This window comes from Cynocephalus volans, chromosome 15 (genome assembly GCF_027409185.1).
Source record: "Cynocephalus volans isolate mCynVol1 chromosome 15, mCynVol1.pri, whole genome shotgun sequence".
Lineage (NCBI taxonomy): Eukaryota > Metazoa > Chordata > Mammalia > Dermoptera > Cynocephalidae > Cynocephalus > Cynocephalus volans.
Window position 1 is genome coordinate 46,761,648 of NC_084474.1, and position 24,560 is coordinate 46,786,207.

A 24,560-nucleotide genomic window follows, 5' to 3' on the forward strand; every position below is an offset into this window, starting at 1 on the left:
TTTTTTGTAGAGGTTTTAGGCTGTTCGATATATAGGATCATGTCATCTGCAAACAGGGACAGTTTGACTTCATCTTTTCCAATCTGGATGCCCTTTATTTCCTTCTCTTCTCTGATTGCTCTGGCTAGTACTTCCAACACTATGTTGAATAGGAGTGGTGAGAGTGGGCATCCTTGTCTAGTTCCTGTTCTTAAAGGAAAAGCTTTCAGCTTTTCCCCATTCAGGATGATATTGGCAGTGGGTTTGGCATATATGGCTTTAATTATGTTGAGATACTTTCCCTCTATACCTAACTTATAGAGGGTCTTTGTCATGAATGAGTGCTGAACTTTATCAAATGCTTTTTCAGCATCTATAGAGATGATCATATGGTCCTTGTGTTTGAGTTTATTAATATGGTGTATCACATTTATTGATTTGCGTATGTTGAACCAACCTTGCATCCCTGGGATGAATCCCACTTGATCGTGATGAATAATTTTTCGTATGTGTTGCTGTATTCTGTTTGCTAGTATTTTAGTGAGGATTTTTGCATCTATATTCATCAAGGATATTGGCCTGTAGTTTTCTTTTTTGGTTATATCTTTACCTGGTTTTGGTATCAGGATGATGTTTGCTTCATAGAATGAGTTTGGGAGATTTGCGTCCGTTTCAATCTTTTGGAATAGTTTGTAAAGAATCGGTGTCAATTCCTCTTTGAATGTTTGGTAAAATTCTGCTGTGAATCCATCTGGTCCTGGGCTTTTCTTTGTTGGGAGCCTTCTGATAACAGCTTCAATCTCCTTTATTGTTATTGGTCTGTTCAAATTTTCTACGTCTTCACGGTTCAGTTTTGGGAGCTTGTGTGTGTCCAGAAATTTATCCATTTCCTCCAGATTTTCAAATTTGTTGGCGTATAGTTGTTTATAGTAGTCTCGAATGATTGCTTGTATTTCAGATGAATCAGTTGTAATATCGCCTTTTTCATTTCTAATTTTTGTTATTTGAGTCTTCTCTCTTCTTTTTTTTGTTAGCCATGCTAATGGTTTGTCAATTTTATTTATCTTTTCAAAAAACCAACTTTTTGATTCGTTGATCTTTTGAATTGTTTTTTGGTTTTCAATTTCATTCAGTTCTGCTCTGATCTTAATGATTTCTTTCCGTCTGCTAACTTTAGGATTGGATTGTTCTTGTTTTTCTAGTTCTTTAAGGTGAAGTGTTAGGTTGTTCACTTGCCATCTTTCCATTCTTCTGAAGTGAGCATTTAATGCAATAAATTTTCCCCTCAATACTGCTTTTGCAGTATCCCACAGGTTTTGGTATGATGTATCATTGTTTTCATTAGTTTCAAGAAATTTTTTGATTTCTTGTTTGATTTCTTCTTGGACCCATATGTCATTAAGTAGAATGTTGTTTATTTTCCATGTATTTGTATAGTTTCCAGAATTTCGTTTGTTATTGATTTCTAATTTTAATCCATTCTGGTCTGAGAAAATACATGGGATTATTCCAATTTTTTTGAATTTGTTTAGACTTGATTTGTGACCTAACATGTGATCTATCCCAGATGAATGATCCATGTGCTGATGAGAAGAATGAATATTCTGAGGTTGTTGGATGGAATGTTCTGTAGATATCTGCCAATTCCAATTGGTCTAGAGTGTTATTTAGATCTTGTGTTTCTCTGCTGATTCTTTTCCTAGATGACCTGTCCAATAATGATAGTGGGGTGTTCAGGTCCCCTGCTATTATGGTATTAGTGTCTATTTCCTTCTTTAGGTCTAATAGAGTTTGCTTTATAAATCTGGCTGCTCCGACATTGGGATATATATTTAGATTGTTATGTCTTGATGGAACAATCCTTTTATCATTATGTAGTGGCCCTCATTATCTCTTTTAATGGTTTTTAGTTTAAAGTCTGTTTTATCAGATATAAGAATAGCTACTCCAGCTTGTTTTTCATTTCTGTTTGCATGGTAAATCTTTTTCCACCCTTTCACTGTTAGTCTGTGTGAGTCTTTATGGGTGAGGTGGGTCTCCTGAAGGCAGCATATAGTTGGGTCCTCCTTTTTAATCCAGTCAGCCAGTCTGTGTCTTTTGATTGGGGAATTTGCTCCTTTTACATTAAGAGTTGTTATTGAAAAGTGTTGATTACTCCTAGCATTTTATTGATTTTTATTTTGGATGTCTTAAGTGTGTTTTGTTCCTTTCTTTCTGATTTACTGTTTGTTTTCTGTATTTGTTGCTCCCTTGGGTTGTAGATAAAGTTTTTTTTTTTTCTCTTCATTGTTGGCATTTTTATTTTACTAGAAGGTTTTGATTTTTCTTGAGTTTTTATGGCAGTGGTAGTTATTTTTCAGGTACCAAACCCAGTACTTCCTTGAGAATTTCTTGTAAGGGTGGTCATGTGGTAGTGAACTCCCACAGTTTTTGTTTGTCTGAGAAATATACTATTTGCCCTTTATTTCAGAAGGATAGCCTTGCAGGGTAGAGTATTCTTGGCTGGCAATCTCTGACTTTTAGTATTTTGAATCTATCATCCCATTCCTTTCGGGCTTTTAGGGTTTGTGATGAAAAGTCTAACGTTAGTCTGTGTGGGGCTCTCTTATATGTGATTTGACACTTCTCTCTTGTAGCTTTTAAGATTCTCTCTTTTTGTTTGAGTTTTGCCAATTTGACTGTAACATGTCTTGGAGAAGACCTTTTTGGACTGAATACAGTTGGGGATCTTTGAGCTTCCTGAATCTGAAGATCTGTGTCTTTTCCTATACCTGGGAAGTTTTCTGCCACTATTTTGTTAAATATGTTTTAATTTCAACCTCCTTTTTCCTCCCCTTCTGGAATACCCATGACTCTGATATTTGAGCACTTAAGGTTGTCTGATATCTCTCTTAGATTTTCTTCAATGTTTTTAATTCTTTTTTTTTGTTTGCCTGTGTTATTTCAAACAGCCCATCTTCAAGGCCAGAAGTTCTCTCTTCTGCTTCTGCAAGCCTGCTGGTTAAACGCTCTGTTGTGTTTTTTATTTCATTTAATGTATTCTTCAGCTCGGCAACCTCTGCTACATTCTTTTTCAGGGCATTGATTTCCTTGTATATTTCTTCTTTCAGGTCCTGTTTACTTTTCCTCATTTCATAATGTTGTCTAGCTGAGTTTTCTTGTATCTCATTTAGTTTCCTTAGAATTATTACTCGAAATTCCTTGTCAGACATTTCAAGGGCTTCTTGTTCTATAGGATCTAGAGCTTGAGAGTTATTACCCTTTGGTGGTATACTTTCCTGATTTTTCATGTTTCTGGTATCTTTCCTTTGATGTTTAGTCATTGCGGCAGGCGATTTCATGGTCCACTGGTTCGCCACTATTATTTGGCTAGGATGCTGCTGGGGCTGCCAATTTGGCACGGCTGCCTCAGTGTCTTCTTGGTTGCTTACTGGTGCCTTGGATGTGTGGTCACCTCAGGTCTTGGGCCTCTCCAGGGAGGTGCCTCTCTGGTCGGCATGCACTTGGCCAGGCTGGGGATGAAGTCCAGTGGTGCTGATGCCTACCTGCTGGGTTGCATGCTGACACCACAGTGCACATGGTCTCCACGGATCTCGGGCCTCTCTGGTGGGGCACCTCTCTCATCAGCGCACGCTCGGCCAGGCTGGGGATGGGGTCGGGCAGCAGCAGCGAGGCCTACCTGCTGGGTTGTGTGCTGGCACTCTATAATGTTAAATAATAGTGAAAATAGTGGGTATTCTTGCCCTTTCTTGCATTTAAAATGCTTTTAGTATCTTTCCTAATTATAATGCTACCTTAAGAATAAAGTTTATATATTTTATTACATTAAGAAATTATTTGTTTATATTTTTGCATTTTTATTACAAATTAGTAAAAATGTTGAATATTCCTGAGGACATTTTTGAAGCATCTATAGAGGTAGTCCTATGGGTTTCTCTTAAAACTGTTGTATGGTATATTATATTAATGGGTTTCCTAATTTTTATATTTGTGCCTTTTTCCCTGATCAAGTTAGCTAGTGGTTTGTGTATTTTGTTAATGCTTTTATAAAAACTGGATTTCGAAGTAGTAAGTCTACTTTTTTCTATTCCTATCTCTGCTTTTATCTTTATTATTTCCTTTTTCCTGCTATTTTTCTTGTTTATTGTTGCTCTTTTTCTATTTTTTTAGCTGAGAATTCAATTAATTAGAAATTTTTCATTTTTTGTTGATAAATGCATTTAACGCTATGAATTTTTCTGTGATCATTGCTTGAAATGTGGTCTATAGATTCTGATGTAGTATTTTGCTACAAATATTTTTTAGAAATGAAAATTCTATGATTTTAGTTTGTATATCCCCTTTCACCTAAAAATTGTTTAAGAGAGGAGTTTTTAATTCTTAGGTGGATAGGTCTTTTTGCTTTTCAGTTTTGTCAATCATTTCTAGTGTTATTGCATTGTGGTCAGTGAGTGTTGTTTGCAATATTTCTACATTACCTAATTTGTTGATATTTTCCTTGTGACTTAATATATAATCAATTTTTGTTAATGTTTCATGAGCATTTGGGGAAAAAAACGTGTAATCTCTATTATCAGAGTTAAAGATCAGGGTGAATTTTACCTTACTGTGATTATTCACTCTTTTTTGTCTGTTTGATCACTCTTGTACTGAGAATGATGCATTCATTACTGTAGGCTGCCTTTACCAGAATAATAGTCTCTTGGTGGTTTGATAACCTTCTTTCAGGTAAGCTGTATATATGTGTATCATAAATATAAATGCATCGAAATGCCTCTCATTCATTGTCAGACAAAACAAATTATTCCTGTCTCCCCTCTCCTTTACCATTTCATTTACATTGCTAGGATAAATAAAGTGCACTTATACAACCATAGTAATGTAATGTGATATGTTTTTGTGTCATACATTAGATTAGGGGTCTTTTCAAAAGAGCTTTATTGAGGTATAATCACCATACAATAAATTCCACATATTTAGAATTTGATAAGTTTTGACATATGAGTGTACCCCTAAAACCATCATCAAGATAGTGAAAGTATCTGACACTCCTCCAAATTTTTTCTTGACCATTTTTAATTCCTTCCTCCCATTCCTTTAGACAGCCTCTGGCCCATGGCAACCACTGATCTGCTTTTTATCACTATATATTAGTTTGCATTTTCTAGAGTTTTATAATAACAGATTCACTGTCCCTTTTGGGGGGTTTGGTTTAGTTCACTCAGCATAACTCTGTTTTTGTTGATTTTCTAGTTTTACTGTAATGGTTTATAACATAGTGCGAACTCCTGTGATTAAAACTCATGCAATTTCTGATTGTTTGTAATACAGTTACTGAACTGACTGGTGTGGTAATCTTTGTTTCCATTTCTACCATCTATTTTTCAGGTACATCAAATGTCCCATTTTGCAAAGAAGCTCTTTCTGGTATAATTGATGCAACTTTGTGCTATTAGTATTACTTTTCAAAAGAAAGAAAGAAAAGTTTTGTAGCCAAAACCCAGTAGCAGCCAAGAGAGAAATTGCTCATACACTCACAGCGATGAGTTGTTAACTTGCAGGCAAGGGGGAACCTTTTAAAATGCCCGTATATCCATAAGCTTTTCTGTTCAGAAACAAATACTCAGTAGAAGTCAATGCACCTTTAAAACCATTGTTCTCTTCTTCCTGTATCTTTATTATTCTCCATGATGGGCACTTTGCCCATTTTTTTTTCCCCAGGAATTGAGAGGGGTCTGGGATTGCCTCCTGCCCACTTACCTCTGGAAATTTTCCCAAACTCTACTTTTCTGAAGCAACCACAAGACAATATTTTTGCCCTGGATGACATGGGGATATACAGCTCTTTTGTTTGACAATTGCACAAGGGTGGGGTGACACAAGGTGGGGTGTTTAGTGACAGAGCCTTGCATTATTATACTAGTGCATTCTGGAAACACATGGTCTTAACGTCGTCTTCAAGGATGATAAAAAACAACACCAGATTTAAATAGGATATTCTCCATTTACTTTTGGTTTTGTACTAAACACTTTTTGAGGGTATTAAAATAAGAGTGTTGTGAGTATAGAAAGGACTTAGGGTGTAAACTAGTTTAACGTGCCTATTCAACACATCATACTTACTTATGAAAAAAATAATCGACTTCATTCTTTCCAGAAAAAAATCATCAACTTCATTCTTTTGTAATGCAGGAGGAGGACGATCTAAAATCTCTTTTGATAATCACCACTATTATAGTCAGGAAGGTACTAATCTGTTTAAAATTTTTCAGCTGTGTTTGTACATGGTGAAGCTAAGAAGAAATAAGCAATAAAATGAGAATTATAACATGCTTATAATTATAAAATGAAAATTCCTCACATTAGAAAGAACAATAATATATATTGTTCTACTATACACCAAACTCTTTTCTAAATTTACTACATGTATTTGCATATTCAGTCCTTACCAACACTTTATGAAATAAGTGATATGATTTTCCCCATTATACAGATGAAGATACAGAAAGGTAAAACGACTTATTTAGAATCATGTAATTAAGAATTAGCAGAGTAGGAGTTGGACTCCAGTATATATTCTCATAACTACTATGCTACACAGATTTCTAAACTGATATTGAGAAAGGAAGCAAGGAAACTTAATCCAGCAACTTCCAGGGCTAGGCATTGTGTGAGCTCTTTCCCGTATTTAACCTTCAGTAGTATCAGCAGCCTGTGTGCTGGGCATGTGCCGTGTCAATTGCATGACTCCTACTTGTCCTTTGAAGTTCATTTGTATAGAAACATTTCAGAGAAACCCTCCTAAATATTTCTGGACATGGTTGTAAGTGATTCCTCTTATAATTGCTTATGTGCTACATTATAGGGCTTCTCAATCTACCAGAAAGCATTTTTAACATATTTGCCTCCCTTTCTAGACTGTGAGTCTCTCTAGAATAGAGACTGTTTGTCTCTATAATTCTAGCAGCTGGTACTTAATAAATGTAAGTTGGAGCAATTGAATAAGATAAAAGGTCAATTCAATGTTAGTGGCATCACTGTGTTAAATAACCAAAATTAAATGGAGGGTTTTTTAGGTTTTTTAAAAAACCTTTTCAGACTTACTTTCTCTCACCATTCTCCACCAGAAGATGGAGGATGTGACTATATCTGTTTAAATTGTAACACGGTTCTTAATGAAATCAAAAAGGTGTAATAGAAATATAAAAAAGTCTTCTCTCTAATTTGGTCATAGATCCCTCCAGCTCACATGTGGAGACATAATCAATAAAATCCACCACCTCTTCTCACAGTGCCCCCTCCAACCTGATAAAACTAAAAATACAATTATGCCTACACCTCCCTTCTCCCCCGTGTCTTATAATAATATCATGCTCTGATTATTCCATTTTACAACTTTTTGTTTTATTTTGCTGGTGTGGAAAGGAGTCAAATCATCCATCCCTAGCAGTTCTGACTATCTCTTGCATCAGAGGTTAGTTTATTCTTGAAAAGTCTGAGAACTGAGACGATTATGGTGCCCGCTTCAACCATGTAATTCCAAATAAAAATAATTTTTATATCTACTGAATTTCTGATACATTCAACAATAAACAAAAATCTAATAAAAGTCAATTGTTTCCTAAGGATATGATTAGTTCATCTACTGCATAATCGTGGCTCATCTCTCTGCCCTCCATTTCTGCTCTGTGTAGGTTAGGTGCCTTTGTCCTTTTTCCTGTAGTTACTCCTGTTATACTAACCTTTTCAATGGCCATTTGTTCCACATCCTATCATCAGATCCATCCTACCAAAGCACAACTCTGATGTTGTAGCCAGTGTGCAGCATACTCACAAAACTAGGTGTTTAATAAATGTATGGAAAAGTGATGTCACGCGCTTCTACAAAATTCCCTTTTCATTAGTTTTACGGTGCTCCATATTCTGACTTCAAAATTTCTTGCTTTATTTTCTATTACTCCCTTTTGGCTAGTTTTGCTCTTTCTACACTAGCAACTCTGTGTCCTCTGGATGCTGTCCTACTTTATGCTCATACTCTTCCCTCTTTCTGGAATGCTTTCCAATTATTTCTCTTTCTTGAATTCCTATGTAAGTGTCAAGGCACAATTTTAACCCTATCCAGCAGTATTCCTTTCTCCTTCTGTAATTCAGTGGCATGTTTTCTGTTCCTCTCTTTTATATATGTGGTTTCTGTCTTTGTCTTGGCGTGGTCATTTGCACACATGCCGTACCTCTGAAACCCAGACATGAGGTGCTCCTTGCAGAGTCCTTCTTTATTCCTGTGCACACATGCACAAGACTCAGGTACTCTTCAGGCACAGCACACACTGTTAAGAAATGTAGACTCACCTGAAGATTCTATGGAAGAGGTGGAGGAGGTTTTCTTTTATTATTTTTTAATAACTTCTGTTTTAGGGTAATTTTAGATTTGCAGAAAAGTCTCAAAGATAGTGCTTATCACATACCCCACATGATATATTTGTCATAATTAATGAACCAGATTGATACATTGTTATTAACCGAAGTCCATATGTTACATTCAGATTTCCTTAAATTTTGCCTAATGTTCTTCTGTTCTAAGATTTCATCCAGGACAGCACATTACATTTAGTTGTCTCGTCTTCCCTTAGTTTCCTCTTGACTGAAAATTTATGAGACTTTCTCATTTTTGATCTTGACAGATTTGAGGTGTACTGGTCAGATATTCTGTACAATGTTTCTCAATTGAGTTATGTCTAATGTTTTCCCCATGATTAGATTGGTTTTATGGATTTTTAGGAGGAAGACCAGAGAGGAAAAGTACCATTTTCATCACATCATAGACTATCTGCAAGAGGTACTGTTGATGTTGACTTGATCACCTGGCTGAGGTAGTTTGTCAGGTTTTTCCACTGTATGGTTGCTCTATTTTCCTCCTTTCTATACTGTGTTCTTTGGAAATAAGTTAGTATGCACAGCCCACACTTAAGGAGTGGAAGTTAGTTTAAGTGGAGAATTAAGTTAAAAAATGGGGAGTATCGGCAATAAACTATTGGACTTCTGCACAGGAGATGTGCCTATTCTCCCCCACTCATTTATTTAGTCAATCATTTATATTAGTATGAAACCTAGGGTATTTGTTTTTATTCTTTGGGTTATAATCAAATACTACAAATTGTTCCACCTTTGGGCATTGGGAATTCTTTCAGCTGGCTGCAGTGTCCTTCCTTCACACTCCTGTTTATTCATTTATTTAGCACTTCCTCACTTTCTAGCACTGCAATATGATCCAGGTTCATGTTGTATATGTCCAGCCCCAGTCCTGGAGTTAGCCATTTTTGTAAGGAGACATTGATCCGTTTGTTACAGAAAGGTTTTAGAAATCAAGATCTGGGTGATAAGTGTATCCATGGCTACTGAGGTGTTGCTGCTTTTAGGGCATTTCAGCTGACAGAGGAAAGAAATACATGTGTGTATATTAACTCATGTATGTAAACATACACATGTATTCCTATATGTATCTATCTGTATTAGTCCATTTCTGTTGTTTATAAAAAAAATACTTGGAACCAGGTAATTTATAAGAAAATGAAATTTATTGCTTACAGTTTGAAGCTGGGAAGTCCAAAGTCCAGGGAACACAAGGGGTGAGGGTTCTCTTCGGTGGTGGCTTTACAGCAATGCAGAGGTCTCACACATGGCAGAAAATGGCAGAACAGACAGAGACTCTAATATGTTCTCCTTTTAAAAGCCCTCAGAACCACACCCCTGACCACCATTATTAATCCATTCACTCTGGCATGGTTCTACAATTTAATCACCTCTTCAAGGCCCCACCTTTCAATGACCTTAATAAGATTTCCTGCCCTAAACAGTTACAGTGGGGGCCCAAGTTTCTGATACCTGGAAATTTGGGGGACACAACTTAAACTTCATTGAGTTTGGGGGAGGACATTCAATGCACAGCACCTTCTGTATCTGTATTAAGCTAAACATGAGTTCATAGCAGTGTTTCCAACTCTAATCCATTACCGCGATGCTCATTCCAGCCTCTTGCCTTGCTTGTCTGCAACCTCCTGCTCCAGCAGTGAGAACCTCGCTCCCACTCTCCACCATCTAATTTCTTAATTCTGAAATTACAGTGTATGTGTATAGTGGTTTCAGAATTGTTAACCCCTACCCCCATGGGAGACAGCATTACCAACTAGAATATGGTGTTTCTTTTTTGCCTTTAGTCTCACAGACTCTACTCATTCCCAAAGTTATTTACGTCAGCACATTTTTTGCCACTTCTTTCAGGGAGATTGTTTTATACATTTAGCCAGTCTGAAAAGTCTCTATATTATATCATTTCATTTAAATAACACTCTGGAAAAAGCAGAACTCTGTATTGTGCAGCGATGCTTTGCCTAGCCCTAGTAGGTATTCATTAAATATTCATTGAATGCAAAAATAAGTGATTTGGTATAATGTAAGATCTAGACTGCAGACATACCAACATAACCTGAAATACACGTGTACTCTATCTACTCGGGTGATGTGGTTGTTTCCTATGCCCTTTTTTATTTAAAAATATTTGAATGCCACTTGCAAAAAATGGCTTGAAATCTGAGATACGTTCAATTTAGGTAGAACACATGGTATTTAGACAACCATTACCAAATAGACTCATGCTAGTGAACCTTGCTAATTAATATATGTCAGAGATTTTCAGCATTAGCCCGTACCATCAGCATTACCACAAACATCTGAGATATACTGCATGATATTTATTTTCTCATAAAATGCTGCATGGTCAGATTTTGGGACTTGGCTAGCCAGATTAAAATTATTATCATACCTATTATTAGTAAAAGGAGCTGATGTGGCTGTTTATTACATCATTAGCTCTAAAAAATCCTTAACATTTGGTATAAAATTTAAATACTGGGCCTCTAAGCAACATGTTTTAGAAGAACTTCCATTTCACATACTTAAATTTGCAAATAAACATAGGTCAATCTGTGGGGCCCTCTAGCAAAGGCTGAGTTGCTTGGGTACTTGCTACCATCGAGCTGTGTGTATCAGTCTCTCTGTGCCAGATCCCCAATTTCAATGTGAATAAACAGCTGAAATTTGGGTAGTGGGAAAGAAGGGAGTTTTAAAATCTCTCCTCCTCCCTCCCCCGTCCCTTCTCTTCCTCTTCCTCCTTCTTAAGATATCTGCCATTGCCTTGGGGGATGGAAAGTTGTCAATCAGAAGAGAGTAATTTCCCCTCAGTTAAATCTCACATGTTCATAATCATCCTTCATATGCCCAATGGTTTGCATCAAAAATGAGGTCTTAAGGGACTTGTCAACCTTTCAGAATCAAGAACTCTCTTTTTAGGTATTTATCTCCTGCTGGGAGAATTTTTTAAAAGCATAAATATGTGTACACGTAGAATATTACAAAAATATTTTGAATCTTTGGATGTTTTAAAATAGAATACTCAATTTTTTCTTAATTTTGTTGCAAGGCAGTTTCCCGTATTTTCAGCACTTCGATTAGTTGACCTCTTTATATCTTCTACTTTTTCTAGACCCTTCTGTTTGTAACTGTTAGGTTGTGGAAATGACAAAGAAGCTTCTACTGGAAGAAAGATAGTGGTTTAACTGGAAGTGGTTGGTGACCACCTCAGGTTAGGTGACGTTTGTTTCTCAGGCATGGCAAATCATTAATCCCTGTAAATTGGCACTGGAATTTAGGAAGCAAACGAAAAATAGACAGTAGAATGGTGATGGTCTATACAATACCTCCCAGGAGTTTGCTTCTCAAAATAAATGAAGGTGAGTATACTTGGCTTAAAGATAAAACTTTTCCAACATTCCATGGATGCATAAAATTTTATATATGCAAACAGATTTCACCATTTCTAAGAGTTGGGTTACTTGTATGCCGCATTTAGCTGAAGTGAAAATCCAACTCTTTGGTATTGCACCCCAATAATATGCTAATTTCATCTTCATGGTCTGTGAGCGTTAATGTCATAAATTAGAACTAACTTAACCCTAAAGAGATACTTGCTAATAATTAGTTCGATGTTCTTAACTGTGTGTTCAGGATGAAAATCAACAGACTATGAATGAAGAATTGCTGAAAAGATCACTGCGTTCCACTTGTACTCATACCACCGGTTGTTTGAGTATTTCCCTCAGAACACTTCTGCTTTGACAAACTGACACATATTTTCTAAAAAATTTTTGTAGCAGAAGCTACTGCTTTGGCTTCCTATGTTGGCGGTAACTGATTGTTTGGTTTCTACACTGGCAACCCATATTCTTTTCTGCACTGCATATTGAATAAAAGGGGGCTGCTATGCTGCAAACAATTCAAATACATTTTTTTTCTGCACTGATAGATTCTTTTAAGTTTCATAGAATTGGGAAATGTGGTATGGACCTTTCTGCATTTTCAAAACTGTGGACTGGTTTTCCGTACTGGGTAAATATCTCAGATACCCCATGATATTCCTGCTGCATTATGTATATCACACATTTTACAGGTTTTAAAGCGCTTTCATATATTTTTTCCCATTCACCTTACAACAAATCTACAAGACAGATAGGGCAGACATCGCTCTAAAAATTTACAGATCAGAATGAGGCTCAGAGAATTTCAGTAGGTTTTCTATAGTCACAAATCTAGGATGAGGTAGAACCAGGATCAGAACCAGGATCAGAACCTAGGCTTTTGGATCTGAGCCCAGGAAACTCCACTATAATATAAGTTCAGAGAATTATTGCTTTGTCCAAGGGGCACTGCAATATGATTGTAATATCAATCACTTGACCTAAATATTACAATTGACACATTAAGAGGTTGTATCAGCATGACCTACTTTGTTTCCCTTTTCCAGTGTGGATACTCATGAATGTAATTTAATGTTATTTTCAAAAAAGTAAATTTTACTTTTTGCAGTTTCTATGACTGAGTTTACACAATTGTGTCAAGTGAAAGAGCAAGCCATCTTCACAAAGCTCTCTCTCTGGCAAAGAAAGAACACTAATTATTGAAGTGCTAAGAGTTAGAGAGGAGAGTTGATTCTTACTGTCACCTTTTGCCCAGCAGAGCTCAATGCACAGCTATTACCCAGAGTTGATGATTTTGTTTGGTCCTGAAATGGTTTTGAGATAATGGGTGATACTGGGAGTAGTAAAGAAATGTTTAAGGAAAATAGTTTTTCTACTGATTTCCATGCTTTTTAAGACATGTTCCTTTACCCTATCTCTGTTATTTGCTCTTGCCCATATACAAATAAGTTCTGATAACTTCTTACTAAATATTGGCCCCTTAGTGCTGTTTGATGGAATTGCTGGTCAAAATAGCATGTTCCCATTTCTCAGAACCTGGAAGAAACTAAAGGAATGGCTTTCACTCCTCAATGTTTTTGAGGTTTTAAGCCTACTGCCAGTAAAGTAGTAAATTGTATCTTTTTTATTTTTAAAATGATAGATATGGTATTCAAATTTGATTTTTCTTTCACAGAACTCCATACATTAACTGACTTGAGTGTATTTCCCTTTTTGTAACATATAAGATTAGAAAAAAAAAGAAAAAAAATCAATATTCAGAAAAAGCTTGTGGTTAATTTTAATTGAGATACTTACATTGTACCCAGTAACATTTAGAAAGTCTTGGATCCAAGTAATGTTCTCAAGAAAAGCCAAAGTATTGAATATACAAAATTTAAGAAACCTGTTACACATCAGTTCTTTATAGCTCTGTAAAATGAAAATAAAAATGTGTTAGATATTAATCCCTCTGGGAGCCTTGAGAAATTTCATCTGAAAGTATAGTCTGACTCTTAGTTTGTTCTCTTAGGTGGCCATGTTTGTGCTCCAGCTGGGCAGTGCCACATTCCTGCTTACGGAGCCTGTGATCAGCGCGATGACAACTGGGGCTGCCACCCATGTCGTGACTTCACAAGTCAAGTATCTCTTGGGAATGAAAGTGCCATATATATCTGGACCACTTGGATTCTTTTATGTGAGTTCTCCATATGTCTTTGTTCATATATTTTGGCTGTGTATGTTTCACAAAGTAGAATTTAGTTAATTACAATAATGAGATTTTTCTATATTCAAGCAATTTGAGTTTAGATAAAATCTTGTAGGATATTTTAAATGTGATTTAGGGTGTGAAACTAGTTTAGTAAGTAATAATCTAATTTTGAAAATAATGCCTTATAACGAACACTAGAATATGATATAATTTGGGGGCATAATCAGGAAAACTTGAATTTTTTGTGAGCCAGATAGGTCGCCAACTTGTAATGGAAGCCATCTACTGGGATTGTGGCCCAGTTTAACAACAGTACACTCTACTGCATTCCTTTAGTATTGTGAACCCCAGAATGTCTTGTTAATGAACTTCATAGCAACTAAACTTTGTTTTACTTCATCTTATGCATTGCTGTCTACTAAATAGCATGAATGTTTTATAAAGAGAGGATTGCTGTCCTTAATTTTCTTGACTTTTAGTGGCTGAATAGTAGCTCAATGTACAGAAATACAATAACATTGATCTAATCCCTGTTATTGTGGTGGTTTTTGGTGTTTCCTTACTATGCATGGTCCCGTGAAGATCCTCTTTATTTGAATATTATTGTCTATATCACTGTTTATATCTTAGGGTAAATTACTAGTGATAGAATTACAGGATCAAAAGGGTATAATACTTTTGCCAAAATTCTAATCTGAAAAGTTGTGCCCATTAATATTTTACTCTCACTTTGTCATTGTCAACTCTGATTATAACAAATTTTAAAAACTGCCAGTTTGGTCTGTAGAAGATGTTTAAATGTGTGTGTCTCTGATTCATTAGTAAAGTAGTTAAGAAAAACAGTAATTGGCAACACGGAGCAGGAAGCTGGTTCTGAACTTTTGTTACTTAGGTAATATCCGGCTGAATGACTATTCATTATAAGAAAGCTTGAAACCAAAACAAGAGCCCTGGAACTGGGCCTGGAAGCAACGTAATTCCAAGCTCTGTATCAAACAAAAGCAGAACAAAGTAGGTATAAGCCATCAGGTGACTGACTGAGAGTGAAGACTGTTGGTGACACAAAGTCCACATGACAGAACCGAATCTGTGATGATTCTGTCTTGATACCCGGCCTGAAAACGGCGTGCTCGTAAGGAAATGCCTGCGAATTACATGTGCAGCATAAGGAAATGCCTGCGAATTACAACTGGGCCTTTATAGTCATATCCTCATACACACATAATCATCTTTCTTCACATTAGTTATGTGAAAGAAGCTGGGTGGCCTGATGTCGTGATGACGTTCGTCTTTCAGCCTGTTTCTCTGGTGGGCAATGTGCATAAAACGCTATCTTAAAATGTTTTCTGTGTGATTTCTTTCCTCGGAGGTAAACTGCAAGCTGCTTTACCTCGGTCTTGTAGGTCAAACATGGTGGGACTTTGGGAGTTCTTTTGTAAGACCTCACACTAAAACGAATTTAGATTTAGAAACATTTTTAGATTGCTGACTTTCATTCACATTACTCAGTTGGTGGAAGTTGCAATGCTTTACGTTGCTGGAAAATGAAAAAAAGTTGCTCTTGCTTTTTGATGTCACAGAGCCCCACACTGTTAGCCTGCCAGGTGGGAATGGTGATCTGGTTCTTTGCCAAAGTGGGTGCCGACCCTGCAATGTCAAAATTTGTGGTGATCTGAGCATTAGGTTAAGAAATCTTGCATCATGCTTAGGTTGCACTGGGACATTTGAAAATGTGCTTTGGTGTAGTTCGGCTGAGATAATTTCCCGAGGATAATGTAAATCTGCACTTGCCCTTGGATCATTTAGGTGGTAGCAAAGGAGCAAGAACTGAGCTCTGCAGGGAGATATAGGGCAGAGGACATTACAGAGGCCTTGTCCATCAGGTCAAGGAACCGAGGAATTAATTAATACACTTCTGGAATTTTTCATTCTTTGACCATGCTTTCTGCTTCTGAGTTTTCACCACTGTTGTATCCTTTTTGAAAGCTACTAAGGCTGATGAGAGAGAAAGAACATGTCACTGATACTCCTCGGAACATAAATTAATATCTAAAATATTTAAGACCCTAGCACAACAAGTCTAATAGACTTAGGTCAGACACTCATTTTTGTCAAAAGAATTCAGGTTTGGCCAACCAGAATGCCCATTAATTAGCTCTAGTAGTAGCAATCCTTACTGTCAACTTTGAAAGAAAACAAGAACTTCTGCCTTTATTATTTAATTAGGTCACTGAAAGTTGGGGTCTCTTCCTTCTGCCACTATGATGGTGTATTAGTCCATTTCTGTTACTTACAACAAATGCCTGAAACTGAGTAATTTGTAAGAAAATGAAATTTATTGCTTACAGTTTCAGAGGCTGGAAAGTCCAAAGTCCAGGGAGCACATCTGGAGATGGTCTTCTTTGGTGATGGCTTTACGGCAATGCAGGGGTCTTGCATGACAGAAAATGACAGAACAGAGAGAGGGAGAGCTCCTTGTGTGCTCTCCTTTTACAGTCCTCAGAACCACACCCATGACCACCATTAATCCATCAATAATCACCTCTTCAAGGCCCCACCTTTCAATTACCATGATAGGCTTTCCTACCCTCAACAGATACAGTGGGGATCAAGCTTCTAATACGTAAAACTTGGGGGACACAATTCAATCCTTATCAGATGGTTTCTACAGTGTCTTCTTCCTGGGGGATTCCTAGTACCGTGCTGTTCAGAGATTGCCATTCTCTAGTTTGAAGAGGTAAAATCTCTGTCCATCTGGTTACTTAGGGGACAGAAGTGTATAGGGAAAGTGAAGGGAAATGGTCAGGGCCCCTCAGATGTTCAGAATCTTGCCGAGCATTTGATGTAATTGCACATGTGCATCCAGGTGTCCTGGGTTATGGACTTAAGTGTGAAGGATGAGTGGCTCTGATCCACAGGGCTCCCCTCCGCTGGGATGTCCCCGGGAGGGCAACAGGGAGGCTGCTACTGCTACTGCAAGCTGCTGCTGCTACTGCTGAGGACTGAGCTCCCGTCGTCTGCCAATGGCTCCTGGGAACTTTCCCAATTTCATAGCATAGACCTGCGTGTGAGGGGTCTATGATCCAGCCTGGCATGTGAGGTGTCTGGTGACCCAGTCTGCACAGTGGGTTTGGAGGGTCTGAGCCCTAGCCCTGACAATACAAATGGAAACTTAGTATAACTAAAATAATGAAAGGTTTTGGCTTTAGTGGGCTATTGCTGTAACCCTACAATTGGCATAGTTGAGTAGTTTTACAACATGGCATTAATACCTTCCATTTTTGTACGTCTGGCATGAGGAATGCACCCCACCAACTCCAGCTAAGCTAAGCTCATGGGGTTAGGCCACTTTTTCTTTTCTAGCTGAAAGTTGTTAACCATTTTCCTCTGGTGCGAGTTTCTCCCAGAAGTGTTAATCCCTACAAAAGCTTTCCCCTGGTACTCTGAGCACTCAGAATTTCTCCCTTCCAGAATTTCCAGGGTCTACATATTCAAAGGGAGCCTCTGGAATAACTGTCATGACTCTCCTATGTCCCTAGGAATAGTGGGTATAATTAGATCTAATTAATCCTCTTATTTAGGCTTCCTCAATTACTAAACACATTATTCTTTACTTTGCCCTTTGTTCTTCAAGTTTTTTCTCTAAATTTACATAATTCTAATGAAACATTCTTTTAAAATTGCACCTATTTCTTCAGGAACTTTGAAGAATACTTCAATACATTCTCCTTCAGTTACGTATTTGGTAAAAATTAGTTTTTTCTCTGAGTTAACTTTTAGCTCTGGGGATTTCATTAGGACCTATAAAATCAGATAGACACTGATCAGTCTTCTTTTTTCTCCTTAGAAAGAAGAAACAGGAGAAGGAACTTTAGAATCAGAGAAGCCTACATTCAGTAGAGAAAATTATGTAAAGTGAAATAAGACAGGCACAGAAAGAGAGAAATACCACATGTCCTCACTCATGAGTGGGAGCTAAAAAAAATAAAGAAAGATACAACAGTCACAATAATTTGTTGAGCTTTCAAAAGGAGAGAACAGAGCTGAGGCCACCAGAGGTGGGAAAGGGAGATGGGAGAGGGGTTAGTGAGAAACTGGTAAAGGGGCTACAGAAAATGATTACATTGTGCAATGTTGAATATACTAGGTATCTTGATTTGAGCATCATATGTTGCACATGGGTATTGATATTGACACTGTATCCCACAGATATATACAATCAATTATTTTTCAATTAGAAAAAGAAAGAAGCCCAGATTCAGATCATAGCTCTAGTCCTGGTCTGAGCAAATGACCTAGTGTCTTTGACTTCTAGTTGCCTGTTTTGTAAATTGAAGATGATTATACCTATTGGGATTCATAGTTATTCATTAAATGGAAGCCATTATCTTCCTTACTAGTAATGAACACTTGGCTGTAACAAATTATAGTTTTTTTAAAGTGCTACTTAAAGTAATAGATAGTAATGCTTTTCCTCTATAGAGGACTCTTAATCAGATAAACAAAACTAAATAATAAAACAAAAACAGTTATATCTCTTTTTGCAGCTTAAAAATAATGGTGATTTTGAAATTTATAAAATTTTAAAATAAATATATCTGCTATTAATGAGGGTTGGTCATCAGAATTAAGAAATGCCATGTTTTTTTAGTTTATTTTTATCTACAGATATTTCCATTGATGCAGCTCAAATCCACCTCAGCACTTATAACCCCATTCAATAAATTATTAGCAGTGCTGAATATATTTTAAAATAAGCAGAAACAATAATGTTACAAAGGTCACTTCTTCCTTGGGATCTTGGCTCACCAGCTAAATTGTTCTATTATTGTCATCCTTAAGAGTCAAACATTTGACTGAAGAGTTGGTTCCCCACCCAGATAAGAGGGAAAAGTTTAATTCTTCTATAGAATAAAAGGATATTTTTTAAATTGAGAAGTGATGAAGTATCTTTTTATTAGAAAAGATGTTTTCCCCAAAAGGCACAATAAAAATTACAAAAAGTCCTAGTCCATATTAGCACATGTGGATTTCTTTGAGATGACGCCAGTGTCTCAGCCTGTAGCAGCCTATGATAAATTTGGCAAAGCTAATTTCACTGGCATGGTTTTATATGAGTACTATTCTAAATAATAATGTTCAGTTCTGTACATTAAATCCAAGAGCAAAAGGCAATCTTGGCATTATATTCAACTACCCTTCTTGGAAGTTTTTATTCTTTTCTTTAAACATGGGGCAATTCAGAATTGGAAAACAGTTTCATTCCCAACCCCACCTCTGAAGTACAAGCAAAGCACTTTTCTAATTTGGACTGTGAAGACTGGAAAGCAGGACCCAAGAACGTTAATAAAGTGGGATAGAAACGTCAGAAGGAAATCAGAGCCAATGAAACATTTTCCTTTATAGGGAATGAGATCACAATTAACTATGTACAAATGAGGTTTATATGTGGAGGACAAATCTACTTTGAAGGCGTAGGCTCTCTGGGATTTCTGAATCAAGAACATGCTTTAGTGGTTTATGAAAGCCCATATTTTCTCCACAGATATTGTGACATTTCTATTGTGAATTGAAGGGATGTTCAATATATCCTGAAAAATGGTCAGAATAAATTGAAGGGGAGAGAAAAAGACTTTTCATCTGCAGCTTGAATCAATCAGTGATGCAGGGGATAGAAAATGTGGCAGGTTTAATTTGGATATGGAACAATTATATGGAAATTTGTAACAAAGATTATTTTAAATTTCTAAATCAGAGAGCAAATATTTTTGCTCAACCATCTTGGGCTAAGCTTTCTCCATCTTCCACAATTCACTGAAAAATGCATTACCACAAAATCCAGTTCTCAAGTAATTCAAATTAAACTAATTTTCTAAAGAAGGGATGGCTGGATGCCACCTGGACTTTGGCACGCTTGGTTGTATGTTTGGTCCAAGAGAGTTTTGTATACCCATGTGGTCTTTAGCTGTTTAACATACCATGCTTCCCCTAGACCACATTTTGGTCTGAAAATTAATTCATCCCTTGAAGCAATTTACTTCCAGTGTGAGATACAGTTATTGATCAGAAATGTGGATATAATGATGTAAAAATGAATAGAATTTTTTTTTCTTTTGAGGCTTTGTTTGTGCTCATGAAAACAAAACCTAGGGTTGATATTCAACTTCAAATTTTTTTTTTTTTTTTAAAAAGATGACCGGTAAGGGAATCTCAACCCTTGGCTTGGTGTTGTCAACACCACGCTCAGCTAGTGAGCCAACCGGCCATTCCTATATAGGATCTGAACCCGTGGCCTTGGTGTTATCAGCACCACACTCTCCCGAGTGAGCCACGGGCTGGCCCAAATTTTTTTTGTTTTTCTATTTGTGTTTACTCTTTAAGGAGAAGGAGGGTTTTGGGAGGGTTTAAACTTATTAATGCCTGTTCTAAAATGTTTATTGATGTGTTAATACATAGGCAAAGTTTATAGTACACATTAAATTCTTAGGAACAAAGAGAACTGATACCAATGTCAATTTCAGAATGGTCAGAGTTGTATTTAGGGGTCTCTGGGCAGGAATCTAGATCTATTTGGACATAAGATTCAAATATGAATCTGTTCAAATATCTGTTCAAATATTCAGTATTTAAGTTGGGGTGGGGAGAAGGCATGCCTGGCAATACAGGCTTCAAGGATGTGAAAGCTGCTTTAAATGTTCAACAGCATAATTTGGAGAGATTATAAACTATGCATAAATGGGAAGAGATTAGCATGCATCCTTGATTAGAGATCCACTAGAACATATTTACTCAATAAGTATTTACTGACTGCCTCAAAGGCCTTGAGGATACAGTTGAGCCATAACAATCCCATTCCCATGGAATTTTATTGAATCTACTGAGGAGTGGTGTGAAGTAAGGCAAGAGGAGACAAAGCGGTGAACAAGATAATCTCAGATAGTGTTAATGAGGGACCCAAGAAATTTGATTAAGGTGGCTAATGTGATAGAAGGAAGGGTGTGGGCCTGCCCAGATAAGGTGGTGAGAGAAGTCTGTTCTGAGGACATGACTTCTGAGTGGAGGCCATAAAGATCAGAGAGACCCAGCCATAGAATGATTTGGGTTAAGAGTGTTCTGGGCAGAAAAAAACAGCAAATGCAGAGCCCCTAAGCATGTTGGTGGGACAGATAGAATGATTTTGCTCTAAGATCCTTCCCAGTGGATTTTCAGAAATTCTGTAATTCTATTCCATTAACTTCTGAGGTTTGTCTACAAGACTAGACCCGACTCTAGTTTTATATATATAGCCAGTAAGACATAGGATTGATAATGAGACAGACCAAGAGCTATATCTCAGCTCCACTGTTTTAATATCTGTGTGACCCTAAGCAGTTTACCTGAGTTCTCCAAGCCTTATTTTCCTCAGGTGTTAAATGGAAATAATAATGCCCACCTTGTAGTAACTGGAGAATTAAATAAGTCACTGCTTATCAGATGGCCAGCATAGTGCCTGGAAATGTTAGTTCCCCCGCTGTTCTAGAAAGTGATGATGTTTAAACAATTTCCCCCTTCTTTTTTCCTCAATCTGCCCCTCCACCTCCCTACCCACATCTGTCTGTGTAGGAAAAATAAGAAAATTCCTCTATGTTCAGGGTAGAGAGCAGAAATGAGGGTGAATGTACTTACAGAGACAAGCAGACTTTCACCAAATATGTTTATGTTAAGGGGAAATTCATACTCCCTGTACTAATGGCTTTTAGAATAAAGTTGGAAGGCTTTCTTGATTCCCTTGTACTGACATAGTTCTGCTGCTGGTGTTGAAGGCAGAAGGCCAGGGGGTGAGGAGAGCAGCCAGGTGCCACTGAGTCCCATCACCAGAAAAGCAAGTCAAAGACTCCGTGCTCACTAGCCTTTGAAACCTTGGTTTCTATACCTATAGAATGAGTGTGTGGAACTGGTTGATTTTTAAGGTTTATCTAGTGCTGACAAGTGTCATCTTCTGAACACTACCTTTGTTAGGTAGGCACTTTAGTTGTAATCCAAACCACAGATATTCAGCATGCTTAATTGATCTATAATCGATGCTCAGTAAGTTGGCCCTCTCTTAATGGTACTAAGCATTTAGTAACCATTACTTAAAGCTTTCTGTTTAGTTTCATTTTGTGTTTTAAAATACTTCTACCTCTGTTAATTTGAAGAAGAGGGAATTTGCTAGGGTTTACCTGCGATTCCAAGGACAAAAGCTCTGAGTCCCCTTTGCTCTCTGTGTTAGTTTGCTAGGGCTGCCACTATAAGCTACCACAGACTGGGTGGCTTAAACAACAGCAATTTGCTTTCTCACAGTTCTGGAGGCTAAAATTCCAAGATCAAGGTGCTGGCAAGGCTGCTTTCCTTTGAGGCCTCTCTCTTTGGCTTGCAGACGTCCCTCCTCTTGCTGCCTATTCACATGGTGGTCCCACTGTCTCTCTGTATGTCCTGATTTCCTCTTCTTATAAGGACACCAGTCAGAGTGGATTAGGGCCCACCCTAATGGCTTCATTTTACATTAACTACCATTTCAAAGGACATATTTCCAAATACAGTCACCTTCTGTATTGAGGGTTAGGACTTCAACATATGAGTTTTCAGGGAACACAGTTCTGCCCTAACACTCTCACTGAATTGTCTTAGAAGCAAGAAGCATTTGATTTAGTAACTGTGTTCCTGTCCTCTAGCTACTGTAACAAATTACCACAAACCTGGTGGTTTAACAAAAAGTAGAGACTTATTCTCACATTTCTGGAGGACAGAAGTTCAAAATCAAGGTATTGTCTAGTCCATACTCCCTCTGGAGGTTCTAGTGGAGAAAACTTCCTTGCCTCTTCTAGGTTCTGTGGGCTACAGGCATTCCTTGGTTTGTGGCCGCATCACTCCAGTCTCTGCCTCTGTGTTCACACGGCCTTCCCCTCTGATTTGGTCTCTTTTTTCTCCTATCAGGACATTAAGGACATTTGTCATGTGATTTAGGGCCCACCCAGGTAATTCCAAATGATCTCATCTCCTGATCCTTAATTATATCCACAAAGACTCTTTTGCCAAATAAGGTCACAGGTTTTGGGGTTTAGGATGTAAGTGTGTCTTTGAGGGTATAGGGGGAGACAATTAGCCCACTACAAAAACCCAGTTGTGAATGATGAGAAAATTCTATGGTTTTGTTTGTTAGTTGTTTTTAAAATTAGAAGGTGACTGAAATTATCCATACGATGCAACAGTAAATGTGATTAACACAACATTTCAAATCTGTACCAAGGCCATGACTGGCACAGAGAGCTCCCTGTTGTGAGACAAGGCTTCTGATAGAAGCAATAGGCAACTAGATGGATTATGTAATAAATTTTATTCAACATAGGACTTTAAGTAGTTACAATAAGTGAAATGGTTTATTTGGTAGTGCTACCTTTGTCTTATTTTAAAAAATACTCTTCCTAAGACATAGGGGAAAAATGTCCCTATTTTTAGACACATATCTGTACACAGATTATGCTAAAAGTGTTTTCAGACAAAAGTTTACACACATGGTAGCAAGCATATATGGATGCTACCATTTTTTTTCTGGAGGTAGTCCTGTCTTTGTGGTGATGGCTAACTCAAAGTCATGTTTGGGGAATTAAGACTCATAGATTGCAGATTATTAGTTTATACCTACTATTAAAGTATTGTGCTGACAGATTAATTAAAGCTTGCTGATTTTACTACCAGACTGTTGTTCCTCTACTAAAATACAAACTTATTTATGATAGATCTTTAGTACAAAAGTAGCACAAGAAAGATAAATAATACTAAAGGGTTTACATATTCTCTTTAGCAAATAAATATATATTTGAATATTCTTTATGGTCTCTTTATATATAGTTTCAAAAATGTATTCATCATTACTACTAAAAAATTGTTTTTAATGGTATAATCATACTCTAAAAATTTTAAAATCTTCTTTTCCTCTCATGTATGTTGTATTACAGCAAAATCTGCAGCAACCAGAATGCTGGTGAAAGGGATATTTTGATTGATAGCATTTTTCTGATTAATTGAGTATTGTGCAGAAACTCCATTTAGTTTTCAGCAATTGCTAATATTTTCTAAGCATGTAAGATCTGTTTCTTTGCATCATGAAGTTTAACAAAGCAGACACACTTTAGATTTTTTTTTCTGCATAGGTGTTTCCGTACAGTGCCTCGTTTAGAACTTTAGTGACAATTGCACAGTAGGAAATGATTGAATAGGTACAGTCCCAGGGAGGCCTTTGTTTATTTTTTCTTAACTGAATACTGAATAAAAGCTCTTTCAGCCTCTGATTTTGCTTCATTCATGTAAATTAGAGTTATTAAAAATGATTACTTGGGGCCGACCCCGTGGCGCACTCAGGAGAGTGCGGCGCTGGGAGCACAGCAGTGCTCCTGCCGCGGGTTCGGATCCTATATAGGGATGGCCGGTGCACTCACTGGCTGAGCGCGGTGCGGCCGGTCACAAAAATGACAAAAAAAAAAAAAGATTTCTTATAGCAGATTGTCTATATCAAATATAGATTACCTGAAATTTATTGTGATGGTAGCTTTAGGTTTTAG

The 24,560-nt window shown here is 37.1% G+C and overlaps 1 protein-coding gene across 1 annotated transcript in view; it reads left to right on the forward strand.

The window, feature by feature from the left end:
• The window catches only part of SLC26A7 (solute carrier family 26 member 7), a 132,794-nt gene that overhangs the window by 55,942 nt on the left and 52,292 nt on the right, over positions 1 to 24,560 (forward strand). The window contains exon 4 of the mRNA XM_063079905.1: positions 13,801 to 13,965. Coding sequence (XP_062935975.1) covers positions 13,801 to 13,965 — 165 coding nt within the window. The remainder of the gene's footprint in view (positions 1 to 13,800; positions 13,966 to 24,560) is intronic.